We start from the raw sequence: 19,145 nt of genomic DNA on the forward strand, positions 1-19,145 counted from the left end.
TGTGGCACAATCTGTCCAAAGCGTTTATCTTAAATGATCTCTCAATAACACTTGCTGTCAGTACTACACTTATGTGCAGTTGTTTATCTGTTTGTTTGTTTGTTTGTGTGTGCATACATGTATGGATGAATAAAGTGCCATTTTGGTTTCAAGTATATGTTTGTGGGTTTGGTGGCCTGTTTTGTCTGGCTCATCCCTTCAATGCTTTGCCCTAATAGACATGTGGAAGAGAGCGTAATCTAGTAGATAGATGGGGTAGATGGGAGGATACACACAATTTCCTTAAATAATATCACAGTGACTGCTTGACTCACAACCTAATTGCCTCTTGTTTGAGGTGATTGCATTAGATCAGCGGTGCAGGCTTAGTTTATGCAGCAAAGCTGAGAGGCATTGCGTTGCCAATAAAACAGGATTGTAAGTTTCATCCCACTTTGTTGGATGGTGTAATAACCTTTGCCAATCACAGGGGATAATTACGCAGCTTAAATTACCATCAGAGGCTTTGAGGACACAGACTAGCGTCTCATAAGACAGCTCAGCATCACACCACTCCAGTCCTAAGGGAAAAGGAATTTAACTTTCTTTAGTATCCACTTTCACTGCTCATCAAATGGATATTGCAGCAACCCCCTTGTTTGTATTACTTTTCTTGTCATGTCAGCATAATATTAGGTCAGTAATTACTATGATTTTTTTTTTTTTTTTTTTTACAGGCTTTTGCCCCTAAAATGTTTGTCAGAAAAGGCTGCTTCATGCGACATGTGCTTGTACACCAGTGCAGTGATATAGGCATGGTCATGGTGAAGTGTTGATTGATAAAGTGTGGATTGATTGGAAGGGGGGTGGCTGTGTGTGTTTCTCAGGGGAGTTGTCCTTAGTCAAACTGTCATGTGGTGAGCATTGATTATCGGTATCTTAGATAGCAGGACGGGGGATCTCTCTCTCTCTCTCTCTCTCTCTATCTCACTTGCTCTGTTTCACAAACACATACACACATCCCTTCCTACCTCATCTCCCCTTTGTTTGTCTGTGTGCGTGTAGGGGGAGGGGGTTATACATGCTGAGTTTCCAGTTCAGTTGAATGAATTGGGTCCCGGTTCCACTTAATACAAGGAAACGTCTTGCTTTGCTTTCAGTCAATGTATCGAATTTCACGCTGGGTCCTTAAAACAACGCGGATTGACAGTGGCACTGGTCTCGGCTCATTGAGTTGCTGACATTGAACTGAGGACAAACGGCCTTCACTTCACATGCTTCTCTCCTTGATTTTGGGATGACGGGTCGAAGTAAACTCCATTCTGACTGCATGCCGACTGCAGCGTCTTTCTAAGAATCTGTCTTCCTGGAGGTCCCGTGTCACTGCATCGGTGACATTGCCAATGCCCTTTCCTTTAATAACGCCATCCATCTGCTCCAAAGTGTGTATGTGTATGTGTGTGCTGATGGTTGGCTTATCGCCTTGGCTGATTATTGGAACTGATACCAGCTGTGCCGCCCCAAGTGCAGACTAACCGACGTCGCGTCACGTCCATCCCCTGAGCATCCGCTGCTCAGCCGTATGCATGGACACACACACGCCCGCACTCTCTCTCTCTCTCTCTCTCTCTCTCTCTCTCACACACACACACACACACACACACCATAATCTCTGTAATTTCTGGCTTTTCTTATGCTATATTGCTCATGACCTTGAAATATAATCAGACAACATGAAATGACTGTCCTTTTCTCTTCTGTTCTCTCCTCTCCTCTCCTCTCCTCCCCTCTCCTCTCCTCTCCTCTCCTCTCCCACCACAGCTTCCCTCCCCCTTCTCTAACCCCCATCTGTCAAAAATGAGGTTTGAGGCATCATACAGTTGTGCTTGTATGATCTGTTGAGTTTTTCATTAGGAGTGCTTTGGCTGTAATGAGGCTTTGATGTCTTCAATTTGTCCGCCCCCATTTCCTCTTGTCTTTTATCCTTCCATCAATATTCATAAGCCCCTCCATAACCATAAGGGGTGGTAAGGGCTGGGATGGGGTGGGGTGGGGGGTGGGGGTGGAGGGGGCTCAGTGACAGACATATCTCTAGGTGATGTTGCTCACTGTACTCCACTCATATCAACATGTGTGTTTGCTGGGCAATGGTTGACATTGAAAACATCCTCACAGAGGCAGAGACAATCAAGTGTTCCCTCAAAGACAGATGCTTATTAACTTCCAATCCCTCTAGGACTGGTGTGTATGTGTATTTATTTTTTGCTCACTGACTATTTTGTGAGTGTGTTTGTGACAGTGCTGCATACAGGACTGCAAGGTCTGAATATCCATGACCGTACGTACTACTTGTGCCCACAGGTGTATGTGAGTGCATGTCTGTAAGAAAGAGTTTGTGTGGATGTGTGTGTGAGTAAAATGTCCTTTCCCTCATTAGCCAATGTTACACTGCATTGTTGCGTGAGGACACTGTGGTTAAACGCTGCTGGGAGGCTGGGGTTGCAAGCCCTTTACTCAGGTGTGCTATGATTCGCTTGATTAACTACAACTGTCAGTGAGGGCAGAAGGTCCTCGTCCCTCTGGTCCCTCCACATGACAGACAGACGCCCTGACTCTCTGTGACCTGCCACTGTCCCCTGTGTCCCCCCGGGTTTGTCACTTTCACCAGACAGCCCAGGGACTCTGCTTCTATGGGGGTCAATCAGGGCTGACTGCAACGCCGTGCCCGGGGCAGAACGGCTTGATGCCAGCCTTGATTCTGCTAGCAGTGAAACCAAGACTGTGGGTGTGTAGCAGCTTTGTGCATGCGCTTGTGTGTGTGTGTGTAAGTTTGTGTCGTGGAGTCTAAAGCTGTTAGATCATCTGTATAATTTTAGGTTGCCAAATCATGTGTGGTTCACAGCTAAATATCCACCAGAGGTGTGTAGCCTACATGTGCTTGGGGAAACTAGTGTTTGTGTTTGCATTCTTGGTTCATATGTGGGTGTATTGTTTGAGCATCACATGTTTATGCAAATACATATTCATAGTGTTTATGCAAAAGTCTGTGTAATATATGCAAATTTGCATGTGTGGGTGCATTCAGTGCCCTCTGCAGCGTGCAGGCCAACAGTATACTTCACCCTGGGCTATACCGAGCATCCGATTTATTATAAAGTGCACATAAAACAATGCATTAAATGTATGTTGATTTGAATGCAGTGTGTTTTGATTCCATGCTGTTGGGTTTGCTCAGCATTGCCTATAACAAGCTTACTCTGCCACTGGTGATGTAAGCCCATGAAGTCATTAGGCCAAGTCACTGAGCATAACTGTAATGCACTAGCTACTTGATACAATCCTTCATGAGTAGTCATACTGTAGATGCTCCTGGCTCTTCGCCCTCACCCATGGCCCTGGATTAGCACTGGATTAGTTCTCCACTCGTGTGTAGAACAACTAATAGGTCTGTGTATGCTCAATTTGCATATTTCCTAGGGTTGATGCATTGAATGACAATATATAGATTATGGAAGTGCTCCAGGGGCAGGATGCTGTGCTATCGGTTCAAACAATTGCACCGTCAAGTGATGAATAACTTTTATTTATGAAAAATTGTTAAGCGTTACCAAACCTCTTGTGATGTCACACCTAATCATGTGTGTCATTCACATGTCAGTACATGTGAGCAGCTACATGAGTGCATAAACCCTATGAGATGCAGCCGCTGGCAGAATTTAATTCAATTTTGTAACAGATGAAGAGGCAATAAAAAGATAATCTTTGCAGACAGCTTGAAATTAATTAACATCAAAACCTTAACTAAAAATACAAAAAATACATCACATGTGCCATTAAAATACAAAATTGTGATATGACCTATGTCCTGGTACATCTGTCCTGGGAAAAATCCTCCGGTGCACAGGAGATGATCTGCTTTTCCTTAATGAGAGTGGCAACAGCAGTTTGTTTGAAATAGACACAAGAAGAACTGCATGAGCACTGATTGTCACTTTGACATGACTCCTCGATATTGATATTATGACAAAATTGTAGAGATGAGTCTGTGCTTTCACAAGATATTTACATATAAGATATTTTTGATAAACTAAATGTGGATATAATGACCAAGCAGGTAGAAGCAAAAAGTAGAACAGCTGCAATGGTGTAAGAGGTTAAGAAAACTGTATCCCTTTACTGTAATGCAGCCTTTTAAACAAGAAACAACACCACTTAGAGCTCAGATCACAGTATTAAAGTATCATAAATTCCAAATAGTATCTCATCGTATATCATGATATCCTCTACCGCACACATCTGACCAATCACTGCTCAGAGCTGGGCAGGTTAAAGTTACTTTTGTTTGAAGATACAAGGATCTGACTGCTAGTTTTTTTCTATTTCAAATTGAAGTTTTTTTGTTGTTCAAATATTTTTATGTCATTATTAATCGATGACCTAAATTATTTTTTATTTCAGATGTTTGTTTTTATTTATAAAGTTTGTTACGTTAAATGGCATTTTGTTATGCACTGATTTTGTACCTAGTGTACACTTGGAGGGTGGGAGCGCACATGGGGGGAGGGGCTCAACATTTGCGTAGGACCATGATTTGTCAAGGGGAAGCTCTGTTAGCACCAAATGCTGCACAAATAAACATTAAATAGAGAATAACAGAAATAAACAATAACACCACGGATCATTGTTGCAACTGCTGGAGATTAAAGTGCAGGTCGAAACCATTTTCATGGACCCACCAACCCTGAGGAAACAAAACCATATCAATGACATATTGACAGAGCATAACAGGTGACCAGCAGGCTATAATTTCAACACTTCACATTCACTCTCATTGCTTGAATATATATATCTATTGTTTTGGTTCCACTATCAATAGCATCAGTATTCTGGTTCTGGCTCCATCATTTTAATACATAAGGGAATGGGAGATTATATCTTCATATTCAGAATATAATCAGAGGGGCTGTAATTGATGATAAAATATGCTCTAAAAAAAGGATGTGTGTACTTACCAACACAATATAATAAATGCACCATGGCTTATATATGAGGACACAACTGATAAAAGCTTGAAATGTAACCTCATCACCTTGCCCATACATGAGGTTTACACCTCTGTGTGTCCTCTCCCGTCTCCTCCTTTGTCTTTCTGCCTCACTCCCTTTGCACTTTGGCCCTCTCTAAAAAAAAGGAAAAAACAAAAAAAAACAAAAAACAATACAATACAGCACAGCCTCAATGGAAACCCTTATCAAGGAGCACAAACAGCAGACTCTAAATACAATACACACAGACACACACACGCACGCACGCACACACTCTGTGCAGCCAGATAAATGGCCTGGCCGCAACACAATGGTGCTAAATTAAATCACTGATGTCAGAGACGCTAGGATCCCTCCCCTCCCACATCACTCACTCAAACACTCACACGCACACATACATACACATGCACACTTGCATGCAAGGATTGACTAATAAGGAGCTTTTTGTTTGGCTGTGTAATGTATTCTGGATCAGGCGTTATCATTAGTTGGGGTTGGAAGGTGCGTATGGTCAATTTCAGTTCATTATGGAAATCAGTATTGCAACAATTGTTCTCGCACCACCCTGATACGATTACTGAATTAATAATTTGCTCCCCGGCCGTCTTCATATCTTTTTGTGCCCTTTTGTTCAATAGCATCTTCATTTCCTTGACGCATCCTTTACATCAGCCATGCATCGACACAGATAGCTTTCATGGAAACATACTGAGAAGCTCCTATAATCAGCGTCGAATTCTGAGGGTCTTACAGCATTTGACCTGACTGCAACGTGGAGTTTGGGGTGCACAATGAAACGGCCTGCTGTTTTGGACTTTCTCCAGTTTAGGGCAGAGTTGGGCATCAGGTGTGGCAAGAGCGCAAACACAGACATTACTTCCGCCGCTGCACCCGTGTCCCTGCTGCCGGTGGGCACCTGTCGAGGATGAGCGTGTTAGCAAACAACCCAAATACAGGTGGCCATGTCAGTGTCAGTCAGGCATGGGTAGCCTCAGCTGAGCTTGTCGAGGCTGGTACTTTCATCTGTGACCTTATACACACATGCACACAGCTGTGGGTCTGAACTTAAGTTACTTAGGCCTGCGGGGGAAACATAACCACTGATAAAGTTGTCTCAGTGGCACATCTCTATAGCAGCTGCTCCACTGCTCGAAAAAAAAAATCCTCAAAGCCACCGGGAGTGCTATACCATGATGGCCCTCCAGTGCCAGGAGCACTTTGGGGCCTCTGCCTGTAAATGATTTTTAATAGTGTGAATCTCTGTAGTCATTTTAAGCAAAGTAGAGTCATCATTTACTCCCCTGCAACACTGACCAGCCTGCAACCTCTGTTAAGCATTCATATCTGCCTGGTTAACCACATCATGACTTTCACAAAATAAAAAGAACTGTAGTTTGATAAAAAAAAAAAAAAAAAAAAAAAAAAAAATTACAAATGTAGGCAGTTATACTGAGGGAACATCTACAATGCTAATTGTCAGAAGCGCTGCGGGCCCTCAGCCAAGTGAGGTTTTTAGATAAAGTCATTATGGTTGTCAGTGTTGAACTCTGAGGTGTTTCCTTGGAATATTGATGTGAAACAAGGTGTTATCAGGGGGGCAAAGTCACCTAGCTGGCAGACACACCCCGTCTGCCTCCATACACACACACACACACTGCTGCTGCATCCCAATATCACCAGGTGCAGTGGAGCAACACCCACTGTGTGAGTGAGTGAGAGAGAGAGAGAGAGAGAGAGAGAGAGAGAGAGAGAGAGAGAGAGAGAGAGAGAGAGTAGTCCGTGGCTTCTGTTGCCGGGGTGGATGAAAGGAGGACGGAGGAGAGGGGTGGAAAGGTGGCGGGATCTTTGTGCTGAAGCCTCTGCTCTGTCAGACATGCGCAAGAGCAGCAGCAGCACCGCCGCTGCGCTGCGTTTCCGCCTTGGCTGAGCGGCGCACACGGCGAAGAGGGGAGGGGAGGGAAGCGGAGAGGAAGAGCGGAGCCACCGAGACGCAGTGGGACACAACACTGACTCTGAGAATATCACACCGACGCACCACAGCCATCTAGCAACATTTTTCAAAAAGCGCGATAGTCTCCAAAATCACGCCTCAGGAGCCCGACCCGAGCGGTGCGCGGCAGAGCCTTCCAGCATGGAGACTGCGCTAAAAAACAAGCACTAAAATGTGAGCTTTACAGAGGAAAGCAGAAGAGAGAGAGAGAGAGACATAGAGAACGTGTGTGTGAGAGAGTGTGTGTGTGTGTGTGAGAGAGAGAGAGATAGAGTGGCTTCCCCATTCATCTTTTGCGGGTGATCTCAATTTTGTGGTCCGCAGTCTTGAAAATGAAGAAGTTCAACATCAGGAAGGTGCTGGACGGCTTGAAAGAGGTCTCCTCTTCCGCCCCGTCTGTCCAAGTGGGACCACAAGAGAACCATCTGATCCAGGAGACCCTTCAGTCCGAGCATTTTCAGCTCTGCAAGGTGGGCGAGATTTTATTATGAAATTTCATTCTGTAGCTGTGTTCAAGACGTCCCCCCCTCCCCATACGTGTCCGTCTTTACCTTTATTGTTATTCACAGATCGCCCTGTACCACTTACCCCATCTCAAGACACAGCAGGTGTTAGTGCGCTCCCAACAATTAATTAGTTGACGCACAAAGCCTAACAGCTGTGTGTTATTCTGCATCATCATGCTCAGCTATAACGGTATGTCCATCAGCTGGTTTTCCATCCATTTGGTAGGCATGCCGCTCAGGAAGAGAATAACCACAACCCAAAGCGCTCTGTGCCTGCCCAAGGCTTGGTCGCCAGTAGAACCCACAATGCGCAAATGACGAGTGCGCTCTGGCGAAAGGACAATAAACATTAGTTATCTTGTATCTCAGTGTTACGGCCTTTTAATTTTGCTCGTGTTCATTCCTACCATCTAGTTATCGCTCGTGTGATTATACATGGTATTCCCCGGTGTGGAAATAGTGTGCTGCGACCATCGTTCATGTGCGTTTGGCATGAGCTGTCATATCGAGGGGCTGGGCCAAACAGATCCCTTCTTGCATAATCTGCTGGGCTTGGATTAACCAAATCAGCCGTTTATGGTTGATGCGTGTCTGTTCTCGCCCATCCGCCTGGTCCGTATTGTACATCTCCATCCCCTTCTTCATCTCTCTCCCTCTCTCTCTTTCTCTCTCCCTCTCTCTGCATGCACGCACTCTCTCACACACGCACACACACTTTACCTACACATCATTGATCCAGTGGCAGGAGACTGCGGGGTCTGGTTTAAAAATGAAAGCCAGAGGCCCGCTGCCCTCTGTGTTGGAAAAAAAAAAAAAAAAAAAAAAAAAAATGGATGGGTTAATAAACACTCACACAGTATATGCCATGCATACTGCTGCTTAGCCCACCACATTATAAACGCAGGATATCCCCAAGTGTGCCCTAATGGTTTGGCTTGGCCTTTTTATAGACACCGCTGTGTGCTCGCAATTGATTTCCATTTCTCCTCCCAGCCCACCTAACGCGCCTTATTTGGGGATGATTGTTACTGACTTTCTTGTCCGTTTTGTTTTGTTTCTGTGGGATTATCCACCTAACAATAATTTAGTAATAACTGTACAGTATTTGTTTTTTTCTGTGGCTTGTAGAGTTATGTGCTATCTATTCAATAATGCATAGAGTTCATAGTGGCCATATTGCATATACGCCTGTTTTTTCATCTCCTAGGATGATAACATTTCTAGGGATTTCATGTTTTGCTGACATGTGATATTTGCAGTGCATGTTATGCTTATGAGACGTTGGTCGTCCCGTCGGGCACCCGCTCGCGGTTGGGATGTAAGTTGTTGCGCAGGATAGTCTTGGTAGGCTTCTATTCCAATGCTTCATGAAAATGTCCTTTAAAACCAACCAGAGTAAGATAAAGTAAAGAAAACGTTTTTTTTTTTTTTAAACCGTTATTTTCTGGAAGTGGCTGGATGTATAGACATAATTCCAGGGTAAGGATATTGTGGGTGCTGTTCAGGGGGTGGGGCCGGCTTAAAAGAACAGCCTGCTGAAAGTTACCCCCCTTCATATTCGTGGTCACATTAATCTGATCCACATCATACTTTAGAAGGTAGGTTGCGGCTGAAAATGTGGGCTTACTCAGTATCTCTTAATAGCCCAAGTCCCATTTTGATCCGCAAACTTTTAATTTGACTCAACTGTGATCCTACACTTTAATTTGTATTTCCTTCAAGCATAAAAACTGTTTCTGGCAAAAGGGAGGCCCAGATCAGTCAAATAAAGTTAATTTAAGGTGCCCTTAAACTGTTCAGTAAAGCATAAGAACCCTTTGTCAGCAGGAACAGTGTCTGAAAGCTGCTGGCTACTTCTGTTTCCTCATAAATATATAGAAAAAAGCCTATAGCATAACATGAAATATTTAATAAACTACAGTGTTCTGACCATAACACATTAGGGACAGTCATTTGGCAGGGAGGTGCATTACTTGGCCCCATGGTGCTTCATTCAGCTACATATCTTTAGATGCATGGCAAAATAAATAAATAAAGGATGACGGGCTGTAGTTAAGATGCTGCTGAAGGTGGTCAGGGGGCTCTAGCGGATGGAAAGATTGTCCCTGACCAGAGTGATTGCAGGTTGAATTCCCATCAGCCATGTTTCCTGAAGGGTCCTTACACAGCAGCCCCCCTCCCTGCACACTCACCGTAAGTCTGGACAGAAACAAACTGCAACTGTGATGTTTCGGTGTGAGGAAGGCAGGTGTTTCTCTCCGCAACGCCGAGCGCTTCTTATATAATGTGGTTTAACCCTTTGCTCTGCCTCTAAGCAAACAAATCCAACAACCCACCACCGGCTGAGTGATGTCATAATGCCACAGCCATGTACGTATTGGTGGACCTGTAACACCCCAAAGCAACGCTCTTCATTGGTATTTATTATTTTCACAGCTCAAATAAAATCACGACTTCATGTGGGAGGGAGCGTGCAGAAAAAGGAAAGATAATAAGAGTGGAAAGAGAGAGAGAAATTCTGAAAATAGGCCCACAATTATAAAAAGACTCTAAATAACCAAGCCAAATATCAGCCAAATATCATGAGGAACGGAGTAGCCAAGCATAGAAAGAGCATTTGTTCTCCCCAGTTTTGTCATGTATCTGCAACTTTAGGATCTGCATTTCTGTTTCGTAATAGGCTACTGTCCATGCCCATCTGTGAATTTCCTCAACAAAGCAACACTCCTGTTGTTGCAAATTAAAATCCTCTTCAACACATTCTCTTTTTCCGTCTCTCTGTCATTGCATCGGCTGGCCCAGACTGTCCGTCATGGCTTCCCCTACCAGCCGTCGTCCATGGCTTTCGACCCAGTGCAGAAGATCCTGGCGATTGGGACCCAGAGTGGGGCTCTCAGATTGTATCCTTTCATTTGCCATTGAGCTTATATAGGTTTCTGTGACCCATGAGGGCTTCCTTGGGGCCCTGCACCCCTGAGAGGGAGATCCTGCTGATCTCCGTAGCAGGTAAGTGGACAGATGTCAAAACTGTCATCGGTGGGGTAACAGTGTATGTTCAGATTGTTGGAATGCATAAAAAGCATACAAGAATTGCCCTTGTCCTGATGTTTGTATGTTTGTGAGCTACAAATAAGCAGATACGAAGCAGGATTCAGTCTTTTTAATTCAAAGCAACTCAATCATGCCATGTGTTCTACCCCCTAGTGCCCATGTGTAGTGTTCCAAGGGTTATAACAACCTCAAATTCAAGTTTATTTAAAGCCCAATATCACGGTTTGCAGTCTCAAAGGGCTTTACATGCCCACAGCTCTACAGCAAATTTGACGACACTCCCTTACTTCATAGCAGGCAAGAAGAAACTCCCCGGAAACATCCCACATCATACTGTCCGCAAAACTTAAGTCATATCAGTGAAGACCTATGTATCTCAGCATCCACTGAATTCTTTGTTTTATCTTGTTTTTTTTTGTTTTTTTTCCTGGAATCACTGCTGTACTCGCTTATTTCAAAGCACAAGTAAAGTTGGTGAAGTCAACATTCAACCAACACCTGCAACGAGCTGTGCGATTACATGTAGCAGGAGAGCTTCCATCGACTTCCTTGCAGTAGCAAGCTGTTTTACACAAACAGGGACAACAGCTTGCGATGGAATGGCACCACGGGGAGTCGTATAGCTTCAGAGAACGCCCGCTAGCTTGCCTGTGTCAGGCTGCTTTTACAGGTCCTCCATGTGTTCTCCTGCCTGTCCTACAACCTTTGCCAGCTCATTATGGTGTGATGAAGAGCTGCCCACTTGGCTGTCCCTCCTTCCCACCTGCTGGCAGCTATGGCTGTGACTCATAGTTGGATTCACCTGCATGGAAAGGTGAGGCTAAAAACGGAGCCACTGACAGACAGAAGAGCCAGGGTGCCCATTTTTACCAAAAACTGAAGTGGAACTCAGTGGGTTGTCATTTGCCTTCAGTAAATGACAACCCACTGCTCATTCAGGCAATGAGCAGTGAAAGAGAGAGAGAGAGAAATAGAGAGGGAGGTGATATACTCTGTTGGGCAGACATAACCACTTGACTGACCAAATTTTTCTGAAGTTACTTGTAACACATCTACATTTCTGCAAGACCATTTTGCATCCATCGCAGAATAAACTCTGTAGAGAGAGAGAGGAGAAGGTCTGTCGAAATCCCTTGTAAGGAGAAATACCATATCTGTGCTAATTCACACTGTTGGCTTGTGAGCTCCAGATTCATTAAACAGAAGAGGCAATTGTTTGCCTGTAATTTAGGGTCCATAAGACATAGACCAGCCTAGAGTTCAGTGCACCGTCTTCCTCTGTCTGTTTTGAGTTCAGATGGAATTATCCTCGTCAGGCGGCTCGTCACGGCACAAACTGGTCACTTTGAACCTGAATGAGCAGGAGATTCTCTGTTCTGTTTGACTGATGTGGATCAGATAGGTTCTTATCAGAGCCACGAGAAGGTGAATTGGGAATCATCCATCTGTTCGGTGATGGTTCTCTTTCCCCTGTCATTTGCCTTGTCTCCTTATCTGATGACTGTGATACCAGCTTGGTACCGATGAGGGAGGCAGAATGGAGTATTCATTATTCACATTTTCATATTGCCGTGCTGTGACTTTTGGCTTTGAATAGAAGATTTATTATAGTTGTTGTGTTTGCAATTTGGTTAGTTTTTGAAGTGTTTCTGCTTCAAACTGTGGCACCAACAATGTGAGAATCTGAGATGAAGAATGACTCTTGACACCTTGCTAATATTAATGTAACACAACCTGCAGCTGTTTACAACCATTGTGTTTGTGTGTTTTATTAAAAAAACATAATGATACAGACACTTTTACTTCTTTCGAGCTCTTTTGAATTTCCCTATGTTTAGGCTAGCATGAGGGCCGTGTTTGGTTCCTGACAATGCCTTTACGATTAACAGCTTCACAGCTTATATGAGATATCTTATCTAATTTGTGTGAACAACAGGACGCTTGAACCCATATAGATCTGTGTCCCGAAGGTATTGTTTGTGCAGCTAGTGGTTACTTACAGCTGTCAGTGTCTGTTTGCATGTGTGTATGTGTGTTTGTTTGCCTCCCTGCCTGGCCTGGCCAGACATTTGGCTGCACCCTTCTCCCATGGAGGATTACAGGAAGAGGCAGATCAAGGGCCTCAGCCTGGCAGCATGGCAGAATGTTGAGAATTACAGCAGGAACAGGAGGTGTGTGTATGTGTATATATATGAGTGTGCGAGTGTGTGTATGTGTGTGTGTGTATATATATCCTCTGAGCAGACGGCTGATCCCTCCAGCCATAAAGCCAATCACTTCTGTGATCCCCCCAAAAGCGTCCTGTGTTTGATGCCTGCCTCTGCCTCCGCTGGCCAGCTGGGAAGATGGCAACATCCCTTTGGTGTTGTCTGGAGGAGGGAAACAGGGCAAGTGAGATAGAGAGAGAAATACTTGAGGAGGGGGAGAGAGAGGGTAGATAGGAGAAGCCAATAGAGTGGGAAGCAGACAGAAAGGGAATAGAGGGGAGAGTAAGGAATGCAGAGAGAGAGGGAGAGAAAGAAAAAGAGAGAGAGAGAGGCAGGCCATACCCTGCTTCAACATCTAATGGCCAAGAATAGAATCCTTATTGATCTGTGTGTGGTAATGCGCTGAGACAGATATGCCTAACTGCACACACACTGCTCTCAATTGTTTTCCGCACGATATCTCCGCAGCGAAAATGGCTTTCTCAAAAGAAGTCGTGAGCATTTGAAAGAGGTTCCGCTGCGCAAGCAGTTCATGCATATTAAATATCTGTTGGATTAGCAATGTCATTTCACAAATAAGCAGAATTGCTAGGATACAAAATGCTGAACAAAAAAAAATAAAATAATAAAATTAAAGAATAAAGCTCATTGGTTTTGAGGAGGTTGATGTTATGTGTTGGTGATTTAAGGCAGGACTGCAAAAAGTAGGAAAAACTAGAAAAATAAGCATCTTTGATGGTTCCTTCCTTCCATCCTTCTGTCCTTTCATTCCTTCATTTGTTAATTTGTTCTTTCTTACCTTCCTTTCTTTGGTCATTCCTTTCTTTTTATCCCCCCTCCTTCCTTTCTTTCCTTGTATCTTACTCATTCTTTCACAAGGCAGGACTAAATTTGACTAAATGTTCCTTCCTTTCGTTCCTTCTTTCCTTTGCATGTTTTCTTACCAAATACGACACAATTCATGACACTGCTTTTGCTTTTTGCTTTATGTACTCAAACTCCATGTAAGAGTTTCTACATGAGTGTGTGCATGTGTGCAAGTGTGTGGGCGTGTGTGTATGTGTGTGTGTTTGCTGGGTGGTCTGCGGCTGTGTCTACCACAGAGGCGGCTCACCTCTCTAGAGAGACGGCTCTTTACTGGTGGTGGCCAGAGGAGATGGCAGCGCTATAACTCAAAGACTCCCCGCGAGCCGGCAAGACACAGATCAATGGATCAAATTGTCACTCCATGCTCTGCCAGATTATCTCATCGGCGGGCGCTGGGCATCAGAGGGCTCACACATACAAATGGGAGTGGATGTGCATGCACAAGAACAAGCACACAAACACATACGCGATTATTATTTCTGAAAAGACAGGAACACCCAGACTCATATTCCCTGGTACATGGTACATACATGTTTGCAATGATGTTGTTTGTGCACACACACATTCACACACTCTTTGCCCTGGGCTTTGCAGTCGCTCATGATCGATATGTGGTTCATATCTTTATAATTCATCTTCCTCTGTAGTTACTAACTGCATTGCTCCCTTAGCTTTGTGCATATACATAGAAGACCCAGATATGAGTTTTCTGACTGGCCTACTGGATGCACAGATGGTGTTAAAATATGACCTGTAATGTACGAGCAATCGTTGCATTTTCCTCACTTATTTCGTGCATGCCACTAAAGGCATGTTGTTTTTAAGTTTTTGAGAAGCCCATCACAGTGCCAGCCCATAAGGAAACATTAGCTTGCAATATAAACTCTTGAATCAAGGAGTAATTTATCGTTGGAGCATCCAACAGCACACTGATTGTGTATGATTTATGATATATGTCCATGATGATTGTACTTGATTGTGATTGTAATGGGCATTATTAGAATGGCTCTCTTCAGCTGCCTTTTCTCTCTCTGCGTTGTGTCTGCAGTTTAATAGGCCTAGTTTCACACAGAGAAAGGGGAACCGTAGCTGTTAAAAAAAAAAAAAAAAAAAAGAAGATTGCTGCTTTCCAGTGCAGTGAGAGAGCTGCTTTTCAGGTCACAGATCATTTGTTTATTCATTCTTTATCTATCTGTTTTTTTTCCCGTCTTTATTCCCTTCCATCTTCATACCCTCCCTTTATTGGCATTGTTAGTCTCATGCTAGCCATTTTAGTTGACGTTCCATAGTACAGACCAGGCCTGCGGTTGTGTGTTTGCTGTGTGTGTTTGAGTGTGCATTTAGTTACGCAATGCGCCGGAGCTCGGCTCAGCAACGATGAGGCTAAAAGAGACAGCAACAGTCTCATCAAAGGAGTTCAGCTTCTGCTGCTGCCACTGTGTGTGTGTGTGTGTGTGTGTGTGTGTATGTGTGAGTGAGTGACTAAGTGACAGCAAAGTGCATGAACATGTGTGATTAACATGTGTCTCTCTCCTTTCCCCATATGTAACCAAACTGATATGCCTGTACTCCTGTAGTGATATGTATCTCTATACATATAGGAAAATGCATTACTGCATTATTTTATTTTTTCTCTATGTCGCGGGTTAGCGGATTTACTAGCAATAGCAAATGGGGGATGAAGGATTTGGAAAGGGGAAGGGGAAGCACACAAAATCAAGAGGGATTAGTATCTCATCCCAGTTGACCTAATTTCACTCCTTGCACAAGTGGGACAAGGATTGGGGAAGCGAAGGAGGAGGAGGGGTTGGATTGAAATGGAAAAAACTTCCTGTTGCATCTATTGAAAGAGTTTGCTTGTGTATTTGTGTCCATGTGTCTATATGTGTGTGTGTGTGTATGTGTAGGAATGGCTGCTGGTAGGGTTGTAGGAGTCAGCTTGTGTCTGCCAGATGGCATTTTTAAGAGGCCAGAAGCCGGGTCTGTGGTGAGGTCACCGGAGAGCGGCCGAGATCGAGCTTTCATGTCAGTCGAGAGCGCATCAACTTGACTCCATCACTAGAACGCGGTTAGTGTGCCTGCCTGTGTTTGTTTGTGTGTGCGCTTGTGCGACCCAGTGTACGCCTATTAAAGGATAATACTGCGTGCCTTGGTAGGGCTTAACATGAAACCTGGTACAAAAGGGGTCTGTACTGAAGGGGTCATCCAACCTGGATCTTATTTTCCAAGTTTTTTCCCATCATGACAGCTGATTTAAAAAAAAAAAAAAAAAATGACATCATTTACTCTACAGTAGAGCTTCATACCTCCATGTGGCTGGGAGCGCTGCTGTCCAGTACATACAGCACACACACACACACACACACACACACACACACACACACAAGGTCAGTGAGTAATCTGCAACAGATGAAGCCAAAAGCAATTTAAACACCTCCTTTCGGTACAGTCACTCTCAAACTGCATCCACATCCAGTGTGCGAATATCAGTTGCCTGAAACTTGTGTATATCGCTGTATTATCTCTTATTTCAACAAGCGTGAGCTCTCCGACAAGTTGGCTGTTGATGCTGCGTTCATTCAGGTAGTTCAAGTCGGATACCAACACAATATAATAATAGATATACTGCTCTATATTTTAAACATATGGTCATCAGTCATCGTCGTGATGGCAAAAACTGTAAAGATAAGGCCCAAGTAGAAAATAACTGTAATTATCCTTTAATCAAAGACTTGTTTTGTTCCAGGTTTCAACTTTTATGTCCTCCAAAAGCACTCAGCGTCTTCCCTTCCCTCTGTTCTCACCAGTGGAAATCGAATTTTGTGTGCATGAGCACTACAACAATGTAACTGCTCTCCTTCTCCGTCCAATATCCTGACAGTGTGTCCTGCTTAAGTCCCTTAGCCTTGACAAGCGCCAAATGGGATCTGGGTTTAGGATGATTAAAATTGGTCTGCCATGTAGCTCCTCTTCAATTATTTACTGTACATTTACCTCCAGCTTTTAGTCCTCTTGCTCCCTGTCCCTTATCTCTGCTGGCTCCTGTCTCGCAAGAAATGATAGTGTGTGTGTGTGTGTGTGCGCTTGTCTGTGTGTCCGTGTTAGACGTATGACTCTGAGGGGCATGTATGATTCACCACTTCACTAATGCATAAGTTTAGATGAGAGAGGCAGTGTTGTCTTCAGTCTGAAAGAAAAGCGTGCACATGCAGAAATAGTGCGCGCTCTCACGCACACACACACACATGCACACACACACAAAGATGCACACACATACACGGTCTGCCTCCTACTAGTGAGTCATCACAATTTAGGAGGTCACGCGACATCTCTGTTCACTGGAAAGAAATGCTATTTGAGGACATGAAGTCTTGATGACCTGAGGGAAGGCTAATAGAGAAGGCTCGGCTTAGGAAGGCTGACTAAGTTTAACTGCAAAAACTCCATAACGGCCCTTCAGGATATTGTAATTCAAGTGGTCTGAAAGAAAACTAGACTACTGCACCTCCTCTTGGCTCTGTATTCAGCCTTTAGAAAAGCTAGCCCATCACTGGAGACTTTAGCCAATAACAGGACTGCATTCTGAGTTCATGTCTGTCCCGTACGCTTGTCAAAAACTCAACAAGAGCATCTTGAAATGGCTGCTTCACACAAACAGTAGTAGTGTAACTAAGAGATTCATTGAAAAAATAGATTTTTTTTTTTTTTTTTTTTTAACATGGATAGATGATCAACTACAGTACAAGTTTTACAAGTCTTGCTTTGATGTGTGCAGAATTTTTTGTCCCATCATTGTTGGGGATTTTATGCATTTTGGGTGGTCATTTCGCCTGATTGGTTAAAATTAGGATTAGGCATAAATTGGTTAGGGCTAACATTACAGAAGGACTGTGTGGAATGGATGTAAGTCAATTAGAAATCCCCTAATTTTCCTGGAAATAAAAAACAAAACAAACTGCTAAATCTTAGGACAGAGATGGGAGGGGGGAAAGCAGTGGCAGGAGGTCTGGCTTTTGTTTGTTTGTTTGTTTGTTTTTGTCTTTCTCCAGAAAATGGCCTGCCCCAGCTTTAAAACAAGTGAAAAAAAAATCTACCAACCAGATGAGATAATCTCATTTATTTCCAAAATCAATGTATTTCCAGAGTTTTCTTTATACTGGTTGGTTGATCTGCCTTATTCTGTCTTGTTTCAGCATATTTGTTATAAAAAATAAATAAATAAATAAAAATCATCAGACAAAACTGCATTGAAAACAAGCAGGGTTATTTCATCCCACTGGCAGACTTTCCCACTTTTTTTTTTTTTTTTTTTTTTTTAAAGAAAACCAACATTTTTTAGACTATGAATATGAATATGACACTAAAAGACACTAAAACTGCTTCAGGCATGTATTTCCATGCAGACTACATCACACTGTCTCTTACAACAACACCTGACATTTAATATACATGGGCGTTCAAAGGACAGTACAGGTTGGTGACACCCATCAGTCACCATAAATTATTAAACTTAGGGAAGTTGAAAAAAAAACACAAAAGCGCACTCTGTATGCCAGTTCATATCAAGGAATACAGGCGTATTCAAAATGATACCAAATAAAGTTACTTGAGCAGGAACAGAGGCTAAACAAAACCAAAAAAAAGCATCACACCCTCCACATACTGCAAACTGCAAATATCCAAAATGTCACACCAAGACTTCTGACACAGAAGAGCAAGGTGTGCAGCTCTCTCTGACTGCAACCCCACTATAATGAAGTAAAAGATCTGCAATGAACCACTAGGTGAAACTGAATCATGCACACAGATAATCTTCTAATGCATTCAGCCATAATCCTGCCATTACGCACCAGCGCACTGAGTTGGCACACTGCATGGTGAATGGGTTCCCCATCCACAGAGCACACAGAGCCTGCACACTGTAGGACCGCAAAAGAAAAGGACCGAAGGAACAGATAAAACCAAGCAACCCAAAACTCAACTGTACCAAGCACAGCTGCACACACAGTGACCTCAGCAGTGTAACCAAATCATTACGCACAAACGTCACTGCTGCAGCTCAGAGTCCATATAACATCTCACTTTTAACAAGATGACTTTGTCTCAAGACATTTTTTGTGAGTGCTATAATTTCCCCCAGAATAAAATATTAAATCATCAGCAATAGGGGGAGCTGCAGCATCAGCACCCCTGCCTCATGCCATTATGTGTATCAGTGTGTATTGACTAATAGCGTATCAGCAAAACATTATTAAACACTGAATGAATGCATGTGCACTTGATCATCTTAGTAATAAACTGGTTTGCTCATTATGCACTCCAGTAGGCTATATGAGACTGGTTTTCATAGGCCTGCTGCTGCTGCTTGCTGTTGAATCAACCCTCTGTCTATACGGTGTGTTTTATTTTTTTTATCTAAGTGCGAAATGGAAAACAAGACCAAACCAGATGTGATTCTTTTGCATGCTGAAATTTCACATCTGGGTTTTCCGCATATTTG

At 43.4% G+C, this 19,145-nt stretch overlaps 1 protein-coding gene across 2 annotated transcripts in view; it reads left to right on the plus strand.

Moving 5' to 3' along the window:
* Window positions 1-6,983: 6,983 nt before the first annotated feature.
* The window catches only part of stxbp5a (syntaxin binding protein 5a (tomosyn)), a 107,590-nt gene continuing 95,428 nt past the window's right edge, over window positions 6,984-19,145 (plus strand). Inside the window, exons 1-3 of one of the 2 annotated variants that reach the window (XM_030047313.1) lie at window positions 6,984-7,188; window positions 7,339-7,484; window positions 10,323-10,420. In XM_030047313.1, the coding sequence (XP_029903173.1) occupies window positions 7,347-7,484; window positions 10,323-10,420 (236 nt within the window). In that variant the 5' untranslated portion in view covers window positions 6,984-7,188; window positions 7,339-7,346. Of the gene's footprint in view, window positions 7,485-10,322; window positions 10,421-19,145 lie in introns of both variants that reach the window. The other variant, XM_030047314.1, reaches the window with a different exon arrangement.

Source organism: Myripristis murdjan, chromosome 24, assembly GCF_902150065.1.
Source record: "Myripristis murdjan chromosome 24, fMyrMur1.1, whole genome shotgun sequence".
NCBI classification, from domain to species: domain Eukaryota; kingdom Metazoa; phylum Chordata; class Actinopteri; order Holocentriformes; family Holocentridae; genus Myripristis; species Myripristis murdjan.